Genomic DNA, 25,337 nt, shown 5'->3' with positions numbered 1-25,337 from the left:
TTGAAATAACTTTTAGGTTTCACGGTTACATGAGGTAAGAGAAGGGTTACCATGGACATGATTGCAGTCTTCCAATATCTCAGGGGCTGCCCCAAAGAAGAGGGAGTCAAGCTATTCTCCAAAGCACCTGAAGGCAGGACAAGAAGCAACGGATGGAAACTAACCAAGGAGAGAAGCAACCTAGAACTAAGGAGAAATTTCCTGACAGTGAGAACAATTAATCAGTGGAACAACCTACCTCCAGAAGGTGTGAATGCTCCAACACTGGAAGTTTTTAAGAAGAAACTGGACAGCCATTTGTCTGAAATGGTATAGGGCAGGGGTGTCAAACTCGCAATGTCACGTGACGTGTCACGACGTAGTGTGACTTTTTTGCCATTGCCGGCAATGGGGAGGGGGGGGGCGCGGTTTCGCTATGATGCATCTGGCTCGCGGGCAGGCAGTTTGACACCCCTGGTATAGGGTTTCCTGTCTGAGCAGGGGGTTGGACTAGATGGCCTCCAAGGTCCGTTCCAACTTTACTGTTGTTGTTTTTGATATTGCTGTTGTTGCTGTTGTTACTATTATTATAAAACTTTTATTCATGAAACATGAAACTCAGTCAACTGAACACTCAAATTGACTGGCACTAATGGTTGACACGGGCTGCTGCCAGCATCCTAGGTATCAACCAGGTACCTCCTTAAAATGTAAGATCGTCCGAGTAGCGCAGTTTTTTGTGGCTTTGCTGGAGTTATTGCAGGAAGCTGCAATTTCTTGATGTATTTTGTAAAGTTTTTGGACATAGTTCCCAGTGCCCCGATGACAGTGGGTATCACCGTTACACGTTTCATCCATAATCGTGCAGTTTCGATGGCCAGTTGGTCCGTTCCAACTTTACTGTTGTTGTTTTTGTTGTTGTTGTTGCTGCTGATGTTGCTGTTGTTGTTGTTGTTGTTATTATTATTATTATTATTATTATTATTAATTAATTATTATTATTTATTTATTTATTTATTTATTTATTTTCTTACCCAGAGCAATGATATTTAAATGTCCTAGTTAGGGAGCTCTCCCAAATACAGGTAATTGTTGACTTACAACAGTTCATTTATGACTCATGACCGCTTTTCACACTTAGGACGGTTGCAACATTCCCCTGGGTCACGTCATCAAAATCCAGACACTTGGCAACTGATTCACATTTATGACGGTGGCAGTGTTCCAGAGGTCATGTGATCCACTTTTGTGACCTTCTTATAAGCAAAGTCAGTGGAGGGAAGCCAGATTCACTTAACAAACTTCACTTAACACAAAGGTCTCATTCAGCGACAGAAATTTTGGGCTCAGTTGTGGTTGTTAGTTGAGGACTCTGTGTATTCTTTCAAATTTTTACAGGGAAACACCCCCCTTTTTTATCATCTGTTTTAAATGTTTCGCTTAGCAACAGGAATTTTGGGCTCAATGGTCGTAAGTCGAGGACTTCCTGTAAAGAAAAAAAAATCAGCATCAATACCAGGGCAGAGATTTCCCTGAAATGTTACTAGAAAATATAACATATTCCTTACATTAAATCGAATCAAATCAAATCAAATGATGTTCAGATATATCCTGGTGGGTCACCCAATTCTGTTCCTCTGTTTCTGTCATCCATTTTTTTTTGGTTGGGTGACTGTAAAATAAAATTGTATTGATTTCCTTTCTTTTAAAACAGACATATCAAACACAAGGCCCGGGGGCCAGATCCGGCCCGCGAAGTGGTTTCATGTGGCCCGCGAAGCCATCCTGGAAACAGTGAGGGAACGGCCCCCACTGCCTTGGCCCTGGCCCAGAGACCCTCCTCCTGCCAGAGACCCTCACATCTGTCCCACTCCTGCCCAGGCCCCCATAGGCACCCTTGATGCAAACGATGTAGAGCTGGCCATGCCCACCCAGTAGGCCATACACTCTACCCACGCCCACCCAGTAGGCCACGCCCACCCAGGCCATACCCACCCGGCCCCCTGATGGCAACTGCAATGCTGATGCGGCCCTCAATGAAATTGAGTTTGACACCCCTGTTTTAAAAGGTAAAGGTAAAGGTTCCCCCACACATGCGTGCTAGTCGTTTCCGACTCTAGGGGCCGGTGCTCATCTCCGTTTCAAAGCCGAAGAGCCAGCGCTTGTCCGAGGACGTCTCCGTGGTCATGTGGCCGGCATGACTAGACGCCAAAGGCGCACGGAACGCTGTTACCTTCCCACCGGAGTGGTCCCTATTTTTCTACCTGCATTTTTTATGTGCTTTCGAACTGCTAGGTTGGCAGAAGCTGGGATGAGTAACAGGCGCTCACTCTGTTACGCGGCACTCGGGATTCGACCCGACAAACTGCCGACCATCTGATCGACAAGCTCAGCGTCCTAACCCACTGAGCATATAGTGCACGTATATTCTTTTAGCTTATACATTCATTTTTATTTGTTTCATTCTGTGTCTGACTGCAGGCCTTATGGCCGTAATAAAAATTTGATTTGATTTAACGTGTAGGTTTACTACTCGAAAACCCATCCAACTGAATTTTCGAAACCAGGACAACTGTTTTCCAAGGATGGCTGTTAACACTACAGGCAGTGCAGTAAATGGAATTATTCCCAGGAAATGCCATATTGTGGTTGTTTTATAGTAATGCATTGAATAAACAGCTTGCATTATGTATCCTTGCAAGATGGTTATTGGTTGAAAGAGGGCAAAGAAATATTCTCCAAAGCCGCTGAAGCCAGGAAAAGAAGCAACGGATGGAAACTAATCCAGGAGAGAAGCAACCTGGAATTAAGGAGAAACTTCTTGACAATTAATCAGTGGAATGGCTTGCCAACAATTGTTGTGGGTGCTTCGTCCCTGGAGGATTTTTAGGAGAGACTAGGCAACCATTTGTCTGCTTGAGAAGGGTGGTGGTGGACTAGAAGACCTCCAAGGTCCCTTCCATCTGTGTTATTCTGTTAAAAGGTAAAGGTTCCCCCGCACATGCGTGCTAGTCGTTTCCGACTCTAGGGGTCGGTGCTCATCTCCGTTTCAAAGCCGAAGAGCCAGCGCTTGTCCGAGGACGTCTCCGTGGTCACGTGGCCGGCATGACTAGACGCCAAAGGCGCACGGAACGCTGTTACCTTCCCACCGGAGTGGTCCCTATTTTTCTACTTGCATTTTTACGTGCTTTCGAACTGCTAGTTTGGCAGAAGCTGGGACGGGTAACAGGCGCTCACTCTGCTACGCGGCACTCGGGATTCGACCCGCCAAACTGCTGACCTTCTGATCGACAAGCTCAGCGTTCTAACCCACTGAGCCACCGCGTCCCTTCTTATTCTGTTAGGAATAATTTAATCTGTTATTACTAATTGAATTCCGTTTAACAGAATTAAAAAGGGAACATCATTTTCTGGGAAAAGTGTTTGGTGGATACTCTTTGACAGGCATCTGTTCTTCTTTTCTAGATGGCAGTTTCAGATCCGTCTGACAAATCGCAGGCACGGGAATATCGGGAGAAGGGGAAACCAGTTCACGATCACTGTTCCACAGAGAACATTGCAAAGGTAAGCTGATGGGGGAAAATTTATTTTTATGTATTTATGTAAGCTATTTATGCAGCAGGGTTTCCTGCTACTCGGTGTCTGACAAAAAACTAAAAGCGGTTCGGGTCTGGATGGGGAGGAACAGACTTCAGCTCAACCCTGACAAGACTGAGTGGCTGTGCATTCCGGCATCCCGGGACATTCAAAATGTTCCATCTCTTTCTATGGGGGGTGAGCTCTTACCCCCCGTGGATAGGGCTCGCAACTTGGGAGTCCTCCTAGATTCACGGCTTACCCTAGAAGATCATGTAGTGGCCGTGACTAGGGGGGCTTTTGCCCAGGTTCGCCTGGTGCGCCAGTTGTGGCCCTATCTGGACCGGGATGCCCTGTGCACGGTCACTCATGCGCTCGTGACCTCTCGCCTTGACTACTGTAATGCTCTCTACATGGGGCTTCCCTTGAAGACCACTCGGAGGCTCCAACTGGTACAGAATGCGGCCGCGAGAGTTGTCTTGGGAGTTTCCCAGTACTCCCATGTTACACCTTTGCTCCGCGAGCTGCATTGGTTACCAGTTGTCTTCCGGGTGAGGTTCAAGGTCTTGGTTATGATCTTTAAGTCCCTACATGGCATGGGTCCGGGGTACCTCGGGGACCACCTGCTGCCGGCTTCAACTCCCCTCCGCCCTGTGCGTTCCCACAGAGAGGGCCTCCTCAGGGTGCCTCCGGTCAGGGAATGCCGACTGGCGGCCCCCAGGGGGAGAGCCTTCTCTGTGGGTGCCCCGGCTTTGTGGAACCAACTGCCGGTGGAGCTCCGGACGGCATCGGACCTCCGAACTTTCCGTCGTGGTCTGAAGACCCATTTGTTTGAATTGGCCGGTCTGGCCTGATGGGGGAGCTGGGTTTTAAATTGTTATTTTAGATTGTATTATTGTTTTTTAATTGGGCATTGATTTAATCTCTGTTTTAACTTTTGTATAGTATTGTATTTTTATTTATATGCCCTGTGAACCGCCCTGAGTCCCCAGGGAGAAGGGCGGTATATAAATTAAATAAAACGTAAATAAAACGTAAAAGAGAATAACTCTATTTTTTAAAAAACAAACAAACACAGAATCATAGTCAATCAATACATCAGGGGCCAAAGGTCAAAATAGATTACTTCCAACTTTCCATCAATATGAAGCGGCAATTAACAAACCAGTCACGTAACGGGGCTGACCGAACAGCCCAGCCCAAATGTCTGAGACAATTTATAATTTCTTTCTTTGATTATGCAGGCAGTCCTCAACTTACGACCACAATTGAGCCCCCAGATTTCTGTTGCTAAGTGAGACATTTGTTCAGTGAGTTTTGCCCCGTTTTACAACCTTTCTTGCCACAGTTGTTAAGTGAATCACTGCAGTTGTGAAATTAGTAACACCGTTGTTAAGTGAATCCGGCTTCCCCATTAATTTGGCTTGTCAGAAGGTCACAAAAGGGGATCATGCCATCCCGGGAGACTGCAGCCGTCATAAATGTGAGTCAGTTAACAAGCAGCTGAATTCCGGTCACGTAACCATGGCTGATGCCGCCACGCTTGTAACTATGAGGTCACTTTTTTCAGAGGTGCTGTAACTTTGAGAAGTCATTAAATGAACGGTCGTAAGTTGAGGATTACCTGCATTAGGTAGTCTTCTTTCCTCTCTTATATCTTAGGTTATTTCTCCCCTAGCAATTCGTAGCATCTTTTTGAGTCATGCAACCGTTTTTGTGCCGATGTTACAATAATGAATATGGAGAATTCTAAACCACTCCAGGAGTGGCTGGTTGATCAGAGGGACCTGCAGAGAGAAGGGGATTGTTGTTGTTAGTTGCAAAGTCGTGTCCGACCCATCGCGACCCCATGGACAATGTTCCTCCAGGCCTTCCTGTCCTCTACCATCTTCTGGAGTCCATTTAAGCTCACGCCTACTGCTTCAGGGACTCCATCCAGCCACCTCATTCTCTGTCGTCCCCTTCTTCTCTTGCCCTCAATCTTTCCCAGCATGAGGCTCTTCTCCAGTGAGTCCTTCCTTCTCATAAGTGAATTAGGGAATGGCAATTGATGAGAGGAGAGATGCTTATCCCCCCCCCATCCATTTTTCCACTGGTGGGATTCAAACAGGTGAATAACCGGTTCTCTGTGTGGATGCCACTTCCGGAAGTCCATTCTGGGCCTGGGGAACCAAAAATTAGCTACCAGTTCTGCCGAAGTGGTGCGAACCGGCTGACTCCCACCACTGCATTTTCCCGTTAATACAGAGGTCCCCAACCTTTTGGGCACCAGGGACCGGTTCCGTGGAGAGAGGTTTTCCCAAGGAACGTGAGGGTGCGTGGTTTTGTGTGCTGCCTGCATCCCGTGGATGGGGCTTTGCTTTTTTTGTGTGGACTGGTTGCTGGCATGCCATGGACCGGTACTGGTCCATGGACCGGGGGTTGGGGACCCCTGCCTTAATATATGTATATGTATATGTATATGTATATGTATATGTATATGTGTGTATATATATATATATATATATATATATATATATATATATATATATATATATATATATATATATATATGTAAAATATTCAAATTGCTAATAAAGAATTTGGGAGGCTGAGATGATCATTTCGAACTTCTTATGTTCTCATCAGCCTCCCAAATTCTTTATTAGCAATTTGAATAATTTACACAAATAATGAGCTGTCATAAGTTGACTATATCCTGTGGATAGCCTTGGGTCAGGCCAAAGCAGGAAAGAAAGAGTTAAGGGGAGAATAATCAGACTTGTCTCATTCCTTTGTATACAATGGAGCCAGTTTGTTACTGTATGCCCTATTCTGCCCAGGTTGTGTCTTCCTGACCCGCACAGAGGCTTTGTGTGAGGAGAAGATACATTCTCAGTGGAAGGGTAGAAATGGACAGGCTTTGAGATCCTGGTGGCTCTCTGAGCTTGGATGCTTTCTTGCAGATGTTTCATTGCCCTGCTCAATAACCCCCTCAGAACTGATGATGCTGCCCACTTGGGTAATGAAACATCTATGAGATGATGTTACCTAGTTGGGTAATGCAACGTCTGCAAGAAAATAACCAAGTTCAGAGGGCACCAAGAACCTGGCAGTTCCAACCTGAGCTACAAATCTTCTCTTTCTCTTTTCCTCTCTCTCCTCTCCCATCTCTCCTCCCTTCCCTCTTCCCCTCCCCTCCCCTCCTTTCCCCTCCCCTCCTTTCTTCTCCTTTCCCCTCCCCTCTTCTTCCCCCCTTCTCTTCTCTCCCCTCCCCTCCCCTCCCCTCTCCCATCCTCTCTTCTCCTTTCCCCTCCCCTCCCCTCTCCTCTCCCCTCCTTTCTTCTCCTTTCCCCCCTCCCCTCTTCTCTTCTCTCACCCTCCCCTTCCCTCCCCTCTCCCCTCCTTTCTTCTCCTTTCCCTTCTCCTCCCCTCTTCTCTTTTCCCCTCCTCTTCTCTCCCCTCCCCTCCCCTCTCCCCTCCTTTCTTCTCCTTTCCCCCCTTTCCCCTCCTTTTTTCTCTCCTTTCCCCTCCCCTCCTCCTTTCCCCTCCCCTCCTCTCTTCTCTCCCCTCCCCTCCTTTCCCCCCTCTCCCCTCCTTTCTCCTTCTCCTTCTCCTTCTCCTTAATATGTTTTCAGTTAGCACTTTCCTGGGAGGTGAACACAGGATGAGGTCCCGAATTGCTTGTATTGGACGCATAAATAATCAGTGACTTTCTCAAGGCAAAAACTAATGTATGGACAGTATCATTTTGCGGTTGTTTTTTTCTCTTTAGAACTCTGTTTGCCTCTATTAGCAAATAATGGGCAGTTTCCAGATAAGTGGACAAGAGGACAGAATGCTCAGGGAGGCATAATTACTTTTATATTGACATAGTAATGACCATTGTAACTGTGTACATCTCAGCAGTGAAGGTGAATGGACGGATAGGTTAATAACACTATTTCTTATTGTCATGGTTCTTCTGTAATAAAGACTAGTTTTCTAGCCAGGGTGAAGTTAAAAACTAAAGTTTTCCATTAATGTAACATGTGGTATTTTTATGGCTTTAGAGTTGGCTAAGAGAAAATTATCTCAGTTCTTTCTTAAGTGCTGCAAATGAGTTTTGAATTTCTGGTCTTTTTCTTCCTCTTCTTGGCTCCTTTCAGAATAAAAGAAAAATATGATGGATATTTTAATATCCATAAAAAGAATATTTAAGTCAAAAGGGAAGAAAATAGAAGCTGGTGGGTTGAAATGCTTATAGATCATCTCAAGGTCATCTAGAATCAAATAGAATAGAATAGAATAGAATAGAATAGAATAGAATAGAATAGAATAGAATAGAATAGAATAGAATAGAATAGAATAGAATAGAATAGAATAGAATAGAATAGAATAGAGCTGGAAGGGACCTTGGAGGTCTTCTAGTCCAGCCCCCTGCTCAAGCAGGATAACCTACACCGTCTCAGACAGGTGAATGTTCAGTCTCTTCTTAAAAATCTCCAGTGATGGAGCGCCCACAATTTCTGGTGGCAAGCTGTTCCACTGGTTGATTGTCCTCAGTGTCAGGAAGTTTCTCCTTAATTCCAGGTTGCTTCTCTCCTTGACCAGCTTCCAATCACTGTTTCTCGTCCTGCCCTCTGGTGCTCTGGTGAACAACCTGGCCCCCTCTTCCTTGTGGTAGCCCCTCAGATACTGGAATGCTGCTATCATTTCTTCTTTTCTTTAGACAAGCCAAACCCAAGTCCTGCAGCCGTTCTTCGTATGTTTTAGTCTCTAGGCCTTTGATCATCTTAGTTGGCTCTTCTCTGATTTTTTTCCAAACTGTCAACATGTTTTTTTGTGTGTGATATGGTGACCAAAATTATTATCTTTGCTTTAAAATCAACACTATGGAAAATGCAAATTATTTGTGCACAGAATATTACTGCGTGATGAAATCTCTGGCAACACTTCAACATCAGTTACAAAAACACTAGCCTACTTCAGCTACTCCAGAAATGGTAAGTCTGGTTAGAGTTGGTTAGTGTCAGGATAGGAAAACACCAGCAAATCCATAGTTGTTAGACTAGGTTGGGAAATAAAGAAAAAAAATATCAGATGAAACAATGACAAAGAAATGTCACTGCTAAGAAAATACCTGGACAATGAATTGCTATCATTTGAAACATGTATGCGTTATTGAACAATGAATTAATACAGTAGGGACTTCAAGGAGGGGCTCAATGGATAAGCAATTAAAAAATGCTGAGCTTGTCATCTGGAAAGCTGAAGGGCTGTGTTCAAGACCCGAGCACTGCGTGACAGGGCGAGCTCCCATTACTTGTCTCAACTCCTGCCAGCTTAGCAGTTCGAAAGCATGGAATGTAAGTAGATAAATAGGTACCACTTCGATAGGAAGGTAGCAGCATTTCCTGACCTTTGGCGCATAGTCATGCTGGCCACATGACTACGGAAGCATCTTCGGACAATGCTGCCTCCCTTGGCTAGGAAATGGAGGCGAGGACTGCCCCCTAGAGTCAGACACGAATGGAGAGGGGAAGCCTTTACCTTTGTGTAATTATCTACCAGTTATCATGCAATGAATTAATACAGTACAAGAACCACAAAGATCAGTAGATAATGCATCTACTTGTAGCAATTTCTGGGCCAATACAATTAGCTTGGGCTCCAAGATCACTGCAGATGGGGACTGCAGCCAAGAAATTAAAAGATGCTTGCTCCTGGGGAGGAAAGCCATGGCAAATCTAGACAGCACACTAAAAAGCAGAGACATCACCCTGCCAACAAAAGTGCGTATAGTCAAGGCTATGGTCTTCCCAGTTGCAATGTATGGCAGTGAAAGCTGCACCATAAGAAAGGCTGAGCGCCAAAGAATTGAAGCCTTTGAACTATGGTGCTGGAGAAGACTCCTGCGAGTCCCTTGGACTGCAAGGCGATCAAACCGGTGAGTCCTAGAAGAGATCAACCCCGACTGCTCTTTAGAAGGCCAGATCCTGAAGCTGAAACTCAAATACTTTGGCCACCTAATGAGAAGGAAGGACTCACTGGAGAAGAGCCTCATGCTGGGAAAGGTTGAGGGCAAGAGAAGAAGGGGACGACAGAGAATGAGGTGGCTGGATGGAGTCACTGAAGCAGGAGGCGTGAGCTTAAATGGACTCCAGAAGATGGTAGAGGACAGGAAGGCCTGGAGGAACGTTGTCTATGGGATCGCGATGGGTCGGACACGAGTTCGCAGCTAACAACAATAACAACAATTAGCTTAAAGACAGCACAGAGAGGGCTGGTTATTCCTTTAAAAAGCATACATGTAAGACAGTTCGAATAATGCTGTCAGCTTCCTTTGACGAGAAGAGCAAAGGAAAATTAAGGTGGAATTAGGGGGAAGGTATCTTTGCTTCAATGCTGAGAACCGCTTTGGGAAAAGTCCGTGCCTTGGAAAGTATTATTTTGGGGGCCATCGCTTTGCAATTTCATTTTCCCTCCCTGCTGCAGCAACGGATACTCCACGCACAATTGCTCTGCTACTGGTTGGTTTCTATTATACTAAGAGGGCACATAATAATGAAAGAAAAGCAGTTGCATCTTTATGGGTCATAACCATTGTAGGTATAAAATACGAGGCAGACGCGCCTAATCACAGTCATAATCGTGGGTCCACTTAGAAAGGCACCCAATCATTTTGAATCAGACAGCAAACTCCTTATATTTGTAACATATGAACTATAAAGGAAAGAGGCTAAGGATTTTTTTTAGTCATTTGCATAATTTTGATGGCAGATGCTGGTCGTTGTTCTGAGCAAATCTCCACCCAGGAAGTGCTCAGATAGGAAAGAGGCCTTGAACTGCACCCATGTGGCTTGGCTGGATAAAATAAGCATTTGACAAAAAAAGTATTCTATTCTAAAAAAAAGCAGATGTTGTGTGAGAAAAATAGAACCTCTTTCTGGGCAGTCTTTTCTCAGTAGAAATGGTCTGTTTCCAAAGCTCCAATTAAGGAAAAAAAAATAGCCAGGGTGGGAAAGAGAAACATTAGCTTGTTGGCAGTTGGGGTGGATGTGTTCCATCTTTGGGCTCCTGGGAAATGGAGCATCCACGCCAAGTCCAAAAATGCTACGGAATTCTTGAAGCATTCAGACGAATCAGCCATCGATAAACATATAGAGGAAAACCACCTTTACACACCATTCGAAGGAGACAATAAAAGCTAAGAAACAAAAAGGCCAGAGTGTATCCCTTCCAGCAACCAACACCCAGTTAAGCGGGGATTAACACCAGACAAACAATCAAGCAGAAAACAATACTTAGTCAAGGAACGTCCAAGGAGAAGTCCACCACTTCACCAAAAATGGCCAGGCAAGGTATTATGTGTAAATAAGGAGGAAGCCTCACATTCATTCATGCTGATGATGTTCTCTAGTTGGGTAATGAAATGTCTGCAAGCAAACCACTAAGCCAGGGGTAGGCAACCTTGGCTCTTTTATGACTCATGGACTTCAACTCCCGTAATTCCTGAGCCAGCATGGGGGAACTATGGCCCCCTCATGACTTGTGGACTTCAACTCCCAGAATTCCTCAGCCAGCATGGGGGGAACTATGGCCCTTTCCTGACTCGTGGACTTCAACTCCCAGAATTCCTGAGCCAGCATGGCTCAGGAATTCTGGGAGTTGAAGTCCACGAGTCATAAAAGAGACAAGGTTGCCTACCCCTGACCATAGGGATGCTTCAATGGTCATTAAGTGTGAAAAACAGTCATAAGTCTCTTTTTTCAGTGCTGTTCTAACTTCAAAAGATTGCTGAATGAACTGTTGTAAGTCAAGGATTACCTGCACTAGATTGCCTAAGATTTCCCTAATGTCATAAGAGCTCTAGTTATTAATTCTGAGTTTTCCAATGCCTGTGTTCGCCACGATTGCTTTCCTATTACCTTTCAACAAATACGCAGAAAGCAAGATTTCTGAAATGGCACATCCTGCATATAATTGCCTTATTTACATCACTGTACCCATCTTCAGATCTCTTTTGATGTGTTTTGAATTTTTACGGTGAGTTGAAAGGCAATTATAATTGAACAGACTATGCTCAATTGCTTTGCCTTCTGTAGTTTTTAATGTCAACCGCCGAATATAACTACTAAAGTCAAATACTATTTTGCCCTTTTCTTTAAAGGTTAAATTGGGTGCTTTTATTGCAGCTTCCTGACAGAGCTGTCCCATAGATTAAAACCTAGAACCACATAGGCTAAAAAAAAAAGAACACAATGAATTGAATTTTGAATTTTGAATTTTATTGAATTTATATACCGCTCTTTCCTGTAGGACTCAGGGCGGTTTACAGGGTATATAAAACATCAATACAAAACTTAAGAGCAATTGAAAAAGATTAAACTAAATCCCTGAAAAAAAATATAAAACCCCAGTTAAAACCCCAATTAAAACTCACACAGAGAGGGCCTCCTCAGGGTGCCGTCGGCCAGACAATGTCGGCTGGCGACCCCCAGGGGGAGGGCCTTCTCTGTGGGAGCACCAGCCCTTTGGAACCAACTCCCCCTTGAGCTTCGGATGGCCCCGGACCTCCGGTCCTTTCGCCACGACCTCAAAACTTTTTTCTTCCATCAGGCTGACCTGGATTGATGATGGGGTTTTTAAATATGTTTTAATTTTTAACTGTGTAGTTAATTTATTTTGGGGCTGTTATTTAATTCTTTTTTAATTTTTGTATTGTTGTTTTTTATTGTTGTGAGCCGCCCTGAGTCCTTCGGTAGATAGGGCGGCATATAAGTCCCAAAAATAAATAAATAAATAAATAAATACATACTTGAGCAGCAGACCCTATACCAGAATTCCCCAACTTTTCAGGATTGGCAGCCTGGAATCAGGAGAAGGGGGGGGAAGAAGGAATGATTTTCTGGAGGTGTTTAGATGCATGTGTGCACACGCAAAAATACCCGTTGCTTGCTTGTGTGGGGCTGTGAGCTCTTGTGTGTGTGTGTGTGTGTGTGTGTGTGTGTGGCCTTATTTTTCTTTCTATTGAATTTCATTTTGTTCAATAGGGCCCAGTGGTTCAAGTCCGTCAAAATCCATCTGGCTCTTGTGTCAATTTTCTGGGATGTTGGCTATTCCTGCCAGCTTAGTGTCTTAGTGCAAATTTGATGAGTTCCCCATCTATTCCCTCATCTAAATTGTTTATGAAAATATTGAAGAGTACTGGGCTTAAGATGGGAACTTGGGGTACCCCACTGCCAAGATCCCTTCCGATTCTGTTATTCTTCTGAAGCCTAACACCGTCATAGTGGGGGTTTTGGTTTTTTTTTTAGGAAGAAGGCTGTTTTTTAAGAGATAAATATAAAAGGGGACCAGACAATCAAATGAAAACAATGTAAGGTATTACATTATTTGTGTGTCTGTGTGTTTGTGTAGGAGCGTGGGGAGAACTCTGACATGGTCACATCCAAAGAGAAGCTTTTTGTGCGGAGGAAGTTAATTAATAAAATATACCTACCCCCTTTTTTTTATTTCAGCTCGGAATTATTTTAAACAATAGAATCAGTGGAATAGTTTCTGGATATGAAAAAGCAAGGGAGGCTATTTATAGATGATGGAGAAGCTGGCTAAACCTCTAAGCGCGATCTGTTTTCCTGTAGGAAATTTTCTGGGACTTTCCTGATTAGTAGGTGATATTGTCTGAGAGAGACTTAAACATCTTAATAATATGCAATTTGTGTCCCTGCAGTTGAGCAGAAATTACCAGGGTAAGATAGAGGGGGGAGGAAGTGATCCAAACCAAAGTAAGGGGGAGAGATCCACTAAATTAGCGGCCTTTCAGAATTGAACAGATAATAGGCACGCTTCACCAAACTTAAGTCATGCTAACTTCAGTGCCAGAGGGTTAAGCACAAGGTAGATAGTTACCTTGATTGGTATGTTTGGTGGGCTTTTGTAGCTGGATAGGTTTGAAACTGAGGTGTATTGTCATCCTTATTTTGCAAGGACCCAGCTGTGTTTGCATTAATGCTGAAAAAGGTGGAAGGTTCGATCAGAATAGAGCTGGGAGGGACCTTGGAGGTCTTCTAGTCCAGCCCCTTGCTCAAGCAGGGAGACCCTATAACAAGGGATGTCAAACTGGCAACGTCACGTGACGTGTCACGACGTATTGCGACTTTTTCCCCCATTGTCGGCAATGGGGTAGGAGCGGTTTCGCCATGACGCATCCGGCCCGCGAGCCAGCAGTTTGACACCCATTGCCCTATAACATTTAAGACAATTGGCTGTCCAGTCTCTTCTTAAAAACCTCCAGTGATGAAGCACCCACAACTTCTGGAGGCCAGCTGTTCCGCTGGTTAATTGTTCTCACTGTCAGGAAGTTTTTCCTTAATTCCAGATTGCTTCTCTCCTTGATAAGTTTCCATCCATTGTTTCTTGTCTTGCCTTCTGGTGCTTTGGAAAGTAAGTTGATCTCCTCCTCTTTGTGCAACTTCTCAAATGCTGGAATAATGCTATCATGTCCCCCCTAGTCCTTCTTTTACGCGGTGGCTCAGTGGGTTAGGACACTGAGCTTGTCGATCAGAAGATCGGCAGTTTGGGGGGTCGAATCCCGAGTGCCGCGTAGCAGAGTGAGCGCCTGTTACTCGTCCCAGCTTCTGCCAACCTAGCCGTTCGAAAGCACGTAAAAATGCAAGTAGAAAAATAGGAACCACTACAGTGGGAAGGTAACAGCGTTCCGTGCGCCTTTGGCATCTAGTCATGCCGGCCACATGACCACGGAGACGTCCTCGGACAAGCGCTGGCTCTTTGGCTTTGAAACGGAGACGAGCACCGGCCCCTAGAGTCGGAAACGACTAGCACGCATGTGCGGGGGAAACTTTACCTTTACTTTACCTTTAGCCAAACCCAAATCCTGCAACTATTCTTCATATGGTTTTTTTTTGTCTCCAGGCCTTTAATCATCTTAGTTGCTCTTCTTTGCACTTTTTCCAAAGTCACAGCATCTTTTTTAACCAAAACTAGATGCAATAATCCAGGTGTGGTCTTAACTAAGGCTTTATAAAGTGGTACCAATAATTCACATGATTTTGAAAGGAAAGGAAAAGAAAAGAAAAGAAAAAAGAGGATGGCCGGAATAAAGGAATAAAGATGGACTCAGTTACAGTTAAAACGTGTGCACAGTTGGAAGACTGTGCTTCAACGGTTTGAAGATCACGTGAAGTTATTGGTATTGCATTAACCTGCCTTGGTAAGACCACACTTGGAATCACCATGATCCAAATAAATATTGAGACTTTAGAAAGAGCACAGAGAAGAGCAACAAAGTTGGTTAGCGGGCTGGAGGCTGAAAAATATGAAGAACAGTTGCAAGAATTGGGTGTGTCTAGTCTAATGAAGAGAAAGTCTAGGGATGACGTGATAGCACTGTTCCAATATTTGAGAGACTCTCACCAAGAAGAGGGGAACGACTTTTTCTCCAAAGCACCTGAGGGCAAGACAAGAAGCAACGGATGGAAACTTATCAAAAAGAGATCTAGCCTAGAATTAAAGAGAAATTTTCTAACAGTGAAAATAATTGATCAGTGGAATGACTTGCCTCCTGAAGTTTTGAGTGCTCCCAACCCTGGAGGTTTTTAAGAAGAGATTGGCCAGCCATTTGCCTGAAATGATATAGTTTCTCCAGCTTTGGCAGGATTTTAAACTAAAAGATCCCCAAGGTTCCTTCCAACTCTGTTATTCTCTTTTGTGACAAATCATCATGGAGAAAATCTGTGTGGTTGCTGGGAGTTGTAAACAAGTTGATGACATGTACTCAATCAATCAATCGTCATTGAAACCTAGGTCAACGAGACTGTCTGTCACAGAATACTCAACAATAAACTCTTCTAGATGAATTTGGAGCCAGTTTCGTGTTAGAACTTGGGAGGTCTGCTCGCACCTTAGGCACTAAGCCTGCAGAGTGACCTTGAGCCAGTCACTCTTTCTCTGCCCTAGGAATAAGGCAATGGCAAACTGGTCTAGAACAACTTGGCATGGCCAGCTCACCACCAACTCGTCACCGCCAAGTTGCGGCAGGACAACTTGTTGGGGGTGGCTGGAGGGAGAACCGTTTGCCCACCCATGGGTGAGCGAGCAAGTGGGCAGAGCACAGAGCAGCGGTGCCAGCCAGAGCTTTCCATTTTCACATCCCTCCCGCCACTACCACTGCCGCCGTGCCGAGCACCAGGATGAAGAGGCCTGGAGGGCGATGGTGGGGATGGCATGGGGGGGGTGAGACAATGCCACTGCTGTCTCCCCGTGGCCCATGCTGCCCACCGCCGCTGTCACCATTGTCCCCCGCCTCTTTGGCCTGCAGCTCTGCACAGCAGATGCAGCGAGGTGACACCACAACCCTCATAAATACAGGCCAGTTGCCAAGCATCTGAAATCTGATCACATGACCATGGGGAGGCTCCAAAGTCCTAAGTGTGAAAAATGGTCAACAGTCACTTTGGGTTGAACAGCCTCTGAATGGCGTGGGGAGGATGAACGGATTTCCGGAAAACATTGCAAACTACAGGAACCGTTTGCGCTTCAGTGTGACGTTGAGACAACAGGGGCTCATCCCCAACAGCCTTGTGCCTGTCTTCAACAGTGAAGGGAAACAAGACAGCAAACATCCTGCAGCCAAGAAGGCTCCACACACACCACTCAGGTGACCCTGAAGACACAGGTAAACCTCCAAGTGGCCTCAACAACTCTCTGAAAGAATGCAAATGACCAGCTGTCTGCAAGGAGTATAAATCCTTCCATTGCCCCACCATCTGGTCAGAGCTGAAGAAGTTTCTTGGATGAGAAGCTAAACGTCTTCAAAGGAAAAAAAAAGAAAGCCCAGTTGCCTCCTGAAAAAGCACCTTTGGGACAACCATGACCTGGATGACTGAGAATCTCCATAGACATTCGGTCAACAGTGCTGTTGTAACTTCGAACGGTCACACAATGTATACGTGTAAGTCAAGGACTACCGGTACTGCATTTTACAATGGGCTCTCCTGGATTTTTAACACTGCACCTTGTGCAAAGATTCGCCTGCAAGGCTTGGCAATCTGAGACCACATACCTGCAACCCCAATGTTTATGCAACTGTACCGGCTGCTTATTTGTCATCAATCTCGATTCGCGGTCTTACTTTTGAACAGGACTGAATACAAATGGCCTTCTGAGATTCTCTCCTGAATTTGTCGGCAGAATAATTGGATGGGCAATTCTCTGAATTGGTCCAGGAAAGGGGACACTTTTTAGTCCCTCTTGAAGGGCAGAAATCCCTTTTAGTGGCAACAATAGCATCTTTATGGGAAAAGCTTCATGAAATTCTCCCTTTGTATCTCCTGTGTAATTTAATGAGTCGAGAATCTAGGGAAAATGTATGGTACAGATGACTGAACAATTCAAAGACAAAATTTTCACATCTGTTATCTCCCTCTCTCTCTCCCTCCCTCCCTCTCTCTCTCTTCCTGATTCTGTTGTAACTCAGAACCACAGTCCTCCTTAATTCCAACTATGACAATTTCTCTGAGACTTTCTTTTCTTTACAAAGAACTTCTGAAGCAAATTCTGCAGGATCCAATCTGAGTCGATCACCGGGATTAGAGATTTAGTCTTCCAAGCTTTTGGACTCGTGCTGGAGACCATGCTCAGAGAACTTCTCTCTGTATGTGTGCGCTGGCCTGTTCTGTGCATAGTATTTATGTGGTGCCTGGTTGTGTGTGACTTTTCATTGTTAACTGGAGTGTTGATGGCTGGCTATTAAGACATTGGTTGTGGTATCCTTGTGCTGCTGCACCTTAAGTACCTGGTAAGCTGGTGGTAAATCAGCACTCCTGTTGACTGACAAGAAGCCCATTTCCCAAGCTTCAATACTTTCCCTGGCTATTTTTGTCCCTGCTCAGCCAACAATCTTAGTAGCTTTGAAATTGAATGTATGTCCTTGTTCATTGCAATGTAACAATTAATGACTTAATAGCGCACTATCAGTACTCCAATTAACAACTAAAAGTCGTACACAACCAGGCACCACATAAATACTATGCACAGGACAGCCCAGTGCATTCACACAGAAGTTCCCTGACGATGGGCTCCAGCACAAGTCTGAAAGCTTGGAAGACTAAAACTCTGATCACAGTGATCAACTCAGACTGGATCCTTCAACATTACCCTGGGACACGTATATTTGCTTTCATTCATAAAGCAAATTCTGTTCCAGAGGGATGAGTGAGAAATGGTAGAAAAATAATGCTGGAGATTTCTTTGGCCTGGCATCAGTTTTGACATGACTTTAAATGGTGCAACCTTTTTTTACCGCCTGCTCTAATAAGGTTGTGATTTGTGCAATAAATTGCATGAAATGTTGTGTTGCAAGTATCGCTGCATAACGTTGGACTTCTAGAACTTGTGATAGCCTTCTCAAGTCTGGCATTTCATCTGTGGGATTGTCTTTTCACTAATCACCCTGATTGGTTTTGGTGGGAAAAAAAATCTTCTGTCAGTCTTTTAATTAGGGAGTTATATATCGGAGTAGAAAAGAGCTGCATTGATGTTGACACTGATAAATTTTGCTTCCACATTCCTTCCTTTAAAAAATACTTAGTAAAAATAATTAAAACATATTATAGCAGGAAGCTGATGCACTGCAAAGCAAACACACACACACACACACACACACCATGAATTTTAGTTCCAATAATAGTTCTTGGTGTTTATTATCTGTTTATATCTTGCCTTTATTATTTTTATAAATAATTCAAAGTTGTAAACATACCTGATTCTCCTTCCTCCTCCTATTTTCCCTACAACAACGACAACCCCGGAATGAGTTGGGTTGAGAAAATGTGACTGGCCGTAAGTCAACCAGCGGGCTTTTATGTCTAAGGCAGGACTAGAACTCAGCATCTCCTGGTCGCATCACATTTGCATCAGAAGCACTCAGGCACTTCCAGATTGAAAGGTTTAGCCCATGACATCACCATTGTCTGGGAATGAGGGCTCCTTTCATGCCCCTGGGAGGAGCTGGAGCAAAGAACGGGAACTCACACCATCCCAGGGTAGCACTTGGGTCTTGAACATGGGCTTGCTAACGTCCAATCCAGTGTCTTAAGCCTCCTTGCTGCTTACCATCTTCTGGTGATTGGCCCAAAGAAGATGGTAGAGGACAGGAAGGCCTGGAGAAACATTGTCCGTGGGGTCGCGATGGGTCGGACACGACTTCGCAACTAACAACAACAATTACATCTTGAGTAACCAATGGGGATTCTTGCCTTGTGATTGACTGAACTGCCTGCCTCTGGAGACCAGACAATAATATTGTGTTTATAACTTTAATAATTTACAGGAAAAATTACTCTTAGAATCTCCTTTCTCCTTTATTGGAAACATACTTCAACCAGGCAGAGAACAAGATACACCCAGAAAAAGAAATAGAGATTCTCTATTATGTCAGAAATTTGGAAAATATTGTGGGAATGTTTAGATAGTTCTTGGTGTCTTTAAATGAATGCCACTCATTGGTTTTTCTCACTTTCCAAATTGAATTTCCCATTTCATGTCACATTTCATGTCACATTTGTGAGCACTGGAAGGTTTTACACTCAAGCATAAAGCAGATAATACTTCTGGAAAAGTGAACGTCACAATATTGTGGCTTTTAGAGTTTTCTTGAGGGCATGGAGACCACTGGTACAGAGACTTAGTTTCAATTTTGTCCTGGTGGACTGGTGTTTCCCAATCTTGGTAACCTTGGCAATTTTAAGATGTATGCATTTCAACTCCCAAACTTATCCAGCCAGCAGGTTGAAGAATTCTGTGAATTAAAGGCCCCATGTCTTAACATTGCCAGGTTTGCAAAATACTGCAGTAAAGATTGTGTTATTATAGAAAAAAAATAAGATGCTTGTAATTATCCTATTCATTCATTCATTCATTCATTCATTCATTCATTCATTCATTTTCCACTTTCCTAAATCGCCCGTCTCTCTTGAAGAGGGACTTAATCTTAAAACAACTCTACATTTGTCTCTATTTCTCATTTTCCTACTCTCTATCTTAAGGTACCACGGTACATTTATATATACTGTTAAGTTCCCTAAAGCTGCAGGTAGTCCTCAACTTACAATCACAATTGAGCCCAACATTTATGTGGCTAAGTGAGATATTTGTTAAGTGAGTATTACCCCGTTTTGTGACCTTCCTTGCCACATTCGTAAAGCAACTGTCCAGGTAGTCACATGGTTGTTAAGTGAATCTGGCTTCCCCATTGACTTTATCAGAAGGTGTCAAAAAGGGGATCACGTCACCCCGGGACACGGCGACAGTCGTAAATATCAACCAGTTTCCAAGCGCCTGAATTTTGATCATGTGACCCAGGGGGGATGCTGCAAAGGTCGTAACTGTGAAAAAACGGAATTCCAAACCGAATGTGGAAACATGCTTCAATTTATTGGGCAGTAAGTGCAGTTGAAGTCAATGATCTTAGAAGAGAAGTATGGGATTGTATACAGATGAAAGCAGAGGTTTTTCTTTTAGGATTAACAGACAAGCAAATTGAAAGATCAAGTGGACCTTTGTTTTTTCTATAGCAGGGGTCTTCCAACTTGGCCCTTTTATGATTTGGCTGAGGAATTCTGGGAGTTGAAGTCCACAAGTCGTAAAAGGGCCTAGTTGGAAAAGCCCTGTTCTATAGGGTAACAGTGGTAAGACCACTATATGCCAAAGGTGGAAAGATTTACAAATTCCTATGGTGGAAGAAAGGATGTGGAGCTGATGGAATTGGTGGAAACGACAAAACTGACAGTTTCGATTAAAGAAAATTAACTTTGACCTAATTTATCTCTAGTTGGAAAACCCTTTTGGATTTTTGAAAGAAACTGAGAGAAATGAAATCTTGATTCTAGGATTTGATTCTGGCTTAGAAGTACCGGTGTTTTCCCCAAAATAAGACCGGGGCTTACCGGTATATTAATTTTTTGCCCCAAAAGACACATTAAGACTTATTTTCCAGTTAGGTCTTATTTTGGGGAAAATACAGTACTAAATGCGTCCAACTGGCTGATGATTGTGCATTTATAGTCTGCACAAATCCTGACTTCCTCGTTGGCTTTGAGTGGTGTTACAATAGGAATTTCCCACTCCCCACCATCTACTGGTTGCAAAACGCCCTGTTCAACAAGCTTGTCTAGTACCGTGTCTATTTTGTGCTTGAGGGCAAAAGGGACCCTGCGAGGCTTAATCCTGACGGGAACTACGTTTGCGTCTAGTTTGAATGCTATTGGTGGGCCTGTGTAAGTTCCTAGGGCTGAATCAAATATATCTGCGAACTCCTCGCAAACTGACGCTAAACTCGCTACTTGTGTCCGGTTGATACCAGTTACTTGGATGCCTAGTGCATCAAACCAATCGAGCCCAATGCAATGAAATGAACCTTTATTGTCAAAGTACAACTATGTGTACATTGAGATTAGCTGAGCCTCCCTTCGTGCTCCCCCCCCAACACACAGTGACAACAAACCCTCCATCTTACTACACCATGTGAACCAACTACACCACACACCGGCCTTCCATGTCAATTCTGCATAAAATTCACAAAAGTTCACAAAAGGTATTTCTCATTCAAAAGCCTAACAGCCCATGGATAAAAGCTGTTTTTCAGCCTGTTGGTGCGGCTGGCTATACTCCTATATCTCCTACCCGATGGTAGGAGAGTAAAGAGATACCGTCCAGGGTGTGAGTCGTCCCTGAGAATTTTCCTCACTCTTCCAAGGCAATGAGCCCTGGCGATGTCATCCAGTGGTGTCAGGGGACAGCCCACAATGTCTTGTGCTGTATTCACCACACTCTGTAATACTTTCCTATCCGTGGCTGTCAGACCAGCATACCAAACCACAATACCATACGAGAGGATGCTCTCTATAGTAGACCGGTAAAAGAGGGTCATTAGCCGTTGTTCTACCCTGTTCTTCTGCAAGACCCTGAGAAAGTGAAGCCTCTGTTGGGCCTTTCTAGCCACCTAACTTTCCAGGTCAGATCTTCACAGAGGTAGACTCCCAGAAATTTAAAGGAGGAAACTCTCTCCACACAATTAGGCTCATTCTCTGGCCCCCTACTACGACAACATCCAGGTTGGCCCATCTCCTACTGCGACTGTACACTAAATTAAATGTGTCCAGAGAAATAATGGAAACGGCGGAGCCTGTGTCCAGCTCCATTTTACAGGGGACCCCTTGCAGCTCCACCTGAAGTCTATACTTGGGTTTAAGGGGGTGTCAGGCCCTGGTACGGCAGACACTTCTGCAGCTCGAGCAAAACCCCATGCTGAACGGCCCTGGGGCCCCGGTACCTCTCCTGGTCAGATCTTCCAACTGGTGATTCGATGGCCGGTCCCTCTGGCGACCTCTGCAGACTGATGCGATGTGGCCGGTTTTGCCGCAGGCCCGGCACATGGCTGTCCGAAACCTGCAGTCCAAGCATTGATGGCGGCCGCCACAACCTGGACATCTAGGCAAGAGATCTGCCTTGTAAAGTAGTCTCTTGTTGTTTGCTGCTGCGGCGCTGTTGGTTGGCTGTCTGTGCAAACTTGTTGGCTTCAGCGTCTCCTTCGGAGTCCTCGGTGAGTTCGGCGTCCTTGTGGTTGCACCATTTTGGCGGCCATATCGTTCAGACGGCTCCCCTGGCAGCTTCGTTCGCCATGACTTCGTTCTGGGCATCCGCGATGTCAGGAACCTCTCTGGCAAAAGGTTTCTGCTGCAGCTCCCAGTTGCAGAGGCAGCAGACAAGCCGGTCTTGAAGTTGCTCTTCGTCGTCTGAAAATCGACACAGGCATGCGGCCTGCCCCAAGGCCACAATGTTCTTGGATGCGGTCTCTCTCGGCTGCTGTAGTCATTGTTTCGAATGTGTAGTGCATGCAATCACTGACATCTTTGGTTGGAAGTGTACTCCGAGCTTCTTCTTCAGTTCAGCGTAGGAGATGGATTCCAACGGCATGGGCGCTAATAGGTTTTCGGCCAGATCAAACGTCGCTGGGCCGCAGACACAGAGCAGCATGGCGGTCCTTTAGTCCATCCTCTGCGACCTGGTTCACCTGAAGGTAGTTCTTGACCTGGGACAGGTACGAGGGCCATCCTTCTGGTTTTCTTGATGTTGAATTCTCGCAGCCTTCTGACCTTGGGCATTCTGCTGGTCTTCGCGGCTGGCCTTCTGCGTCTTCAAATCTTGCCTCTCCGTTGCTCAGGGACTGGTCCTCTGCGTGGCGTGGTCGCTAGCGTGCCTTAGCTAGCTGACCGTAGGGAGGGGGAATTGCTTTTCCCGCCAGGTGTGCACTGCCTCTTCCCTAATGACTTTCAGCTCCAACAGAGAAGCAGGATCCCATCCTCGTTGCCAGTGTTGTGTGATTGGGTTTGTTTGCACAGGAATGAAGGACGAGGCAAGTGAGTTCAGCAAAGATCATGGTTTATTGCTTTGCAGGATCTGAACTGAGGAACTGGGCTGCAGTTGCAGCAATTTATACCCTGGCCCCTAGGCGGCAGCCAATAGGTTGGAAGCAACCTATTGTCGCCCTAGGGGCAACCAATAGCAGCACTGGAGATGGGTTGTCTGAGGTGCTTGGGAGCCATTAGCTAGCTCCCAGCTCAAACAGCCTACCAGTCGTTACCATGTGGTGTTACAAAACAAGCCCAATACATTACACACACAATCAAAGGCTTTAGCATAGTCAGTGAAGCAGAAGTAGATGTTTTTCTGGAACTCCCTAGCTTTCTCCATGATCCAGTGCCATGTTGGCAATTTGATCTCTAGTTCCTCTGCCCTCTTCGAAATCCTGCCTGTACTTCTGCTAGTTCTCGATCCACATACTGCTGGAGTCCTAGCTTGTAGGATTTTAAGCATAACTTTACTAGCATGTGAAATGAGTGCGATGGTGCAATAGTTTGAACATTCTTTGGCGCTACCTTTCTTTGGAACTGGAATGAAAACTGATCTTTTCCAATCCTGTGGCCACTGTTGAGTTTTCCAAATTTGCTGGCAAATTGAGTGTAGCACTTTTACTGCATCGTCTTTTAAGATTTTGAATAGCTCAGCTGGAATACTGTCCACTTCCACTAGCTTTGTTGTTGCTCAGCTTTCCTAAGGGCCCATTTTCACTTCACATGTAGGATGTCTGGCTCGAGGGTCAGTGACCACCTCATCGTGGTTATCAGGGATATTAAGCTCATTCTTGTATAGTTCTGTGTTGAGTTTAACCAAATTTGGGAGGGGGAGATGTTAAATAATGAATCGGGAGTCAGTAATGAAAGAAAACAAATTTTAAATTTTAAACATTTGGTGCTGGTTACAAAAAAAACAGAAAAGATTTCTTTGGACAGAGAACTGTTGTTTTCAGAAGATGATTTATAGACTCTTACTTTTTAATAGGGTAAACGGTAGTATTTGAAAATAGGAAAGAGAAAACAGTTGTTTTTTAAGTGTTATATGGCTTGTTTATAAAGCAAGAATACACTTGGCAGAGTAGAAAGAAAATGAATTATTTATTGAAGTTGCTAAGTTTTCATATAAAACCTTGTCTCTAACAACAGTCCTGATTTTAATAGCTGGAGTTTATATTTCTCAAAGTCAAAAACATTCAACCATTGGCTTGCTGTTTCTTCCCTGAAACTTTTGGAAGACCACAGCTTAACACAAAGTTGTGCCTTGCTGGCGCACTATTGCAGGCCAACTTTGCCCCACAGCCTGGAGTTCAATCCTGATGGGGCTCAGGATGGTTGACTCAGCCTTCCATCTTTCCAAGATCGCTAAAATGAGGACCCAGATGGTTGGGGGCAACATGCTGACTCTAAAACACTATGAAGTGGTATATATGTCTAAGTGCTGTTGTTATTGTGTTTGCAAGAGCCAGTTGTAAATGTCTGGATGACCCCTTCCTCCATTTAGCAAGATAATCTGATCTAGACATACTGTAAGTTGCCAGATCAGAGAGCTTCCCCCCTACTGGTTTGATGAGATTGTTTTGAAACTTAAAACCTAGGAGCCCTTTTGCAAAACTTGATTTGCCTAATAGAATTAATTGCCTCTATGAATTTTGGATGATGTTGCAGGGAATCACCCTTCTAGATATGCCATGCGTAGCTAGTAAATAATTGGTAAGTTCCCTTAATCGTCTTTGTTGCTGTACTCTGCTGTCTTTTCTAGAGTCTCGACATATTTTTTAATACTGTGGGCAACCAAAACTGGATGCAGTATTACAAGTCTGGTCTTACTAAGGGATTATAAAATGGTACTAACAAATGAATTGTTTGGAATCCCTCCTCTTGATTTCCTGTTACCAACTGGGAGATCCATTGAAGATTCAGTCAAAGCAGGACCATCCATGGATAATGGAATATCATCATTCTTCTTCTTCTTCTTCTTCTTCTTCTTCTTCTTCTTCCTTCTTCTTCTTCTTCTTCTTCTTCTTCTTCTTCTTCTTCTTCTTCTTCTTCTTCTTCTCCTCCTTCCTCCTCCTCCTCCTCCTCCTCTCCTCCTCCTCTCTTCCTCCTCCTCCTCCCTCCTCCTCCTCCTCTTCTTCTTCTTCTACTCTTCTTCTCCTCCTCCTCCTCCTCCTCTCCTCCTCCTCCTCCTCCCCTCCTCCTCCTCCTCCTCCTCCTCCTCCTCCTCCTCCTCCTCTTCTTCTTCTTCTTCTTCTTCTTCTTCTTCTTCTTCTTCTTCTTCTCTTCCTCCTCCTCCTCCTCCTCCTCCTCCTCCTCCTCCTCCTCCTCCTCCTCCTCCTCTTCTTCTCCTCCTCTCCTCCTCTCCTCCTCCTCCTCCTCCTCCTCCTG

General features: G+C 44.6%; 1 protein-coding gene across 1 annotated transcript in view; it reads left to right on the top strand.

Annotated features, from left to right (window-relative positions):
• DLG2 (discs large MAGUK scaffold protein 2) overlaps positions 1–25,337 on the top strand; it is a gene marked incomplete at both ends in the record, with an annotated part of 1,055,326 nt that overhangs the window by 168,709 nt on the left and 861,280 nt on the right. Inside the window, one exon of the mRNA XM_083362102.1 lies at positions 3,445–3,543. Coding sequence (XP_083218228.1) covers positions 3,445–3,543 — 99 coding nt within the window. The remainder of the gene's footprint in view (positions 1–3,444; positions 3,544–25,337) is intronic.

The sequence above is a fragment of the Vipera ursinii genome (genome assembly GCF_947247035.1).
Source record: "Vipera ursinii genome assembly, chromosome: 4".
Lineage (NCBI taxonomy): Eukaryota > Metazoa > Chordata > Lepidosauria > Squamata > Viperidae > Vipera > Vipera ursinii.
This window is presented reverse-complemented; position numbering and strand designations above follow the sequence as displayed.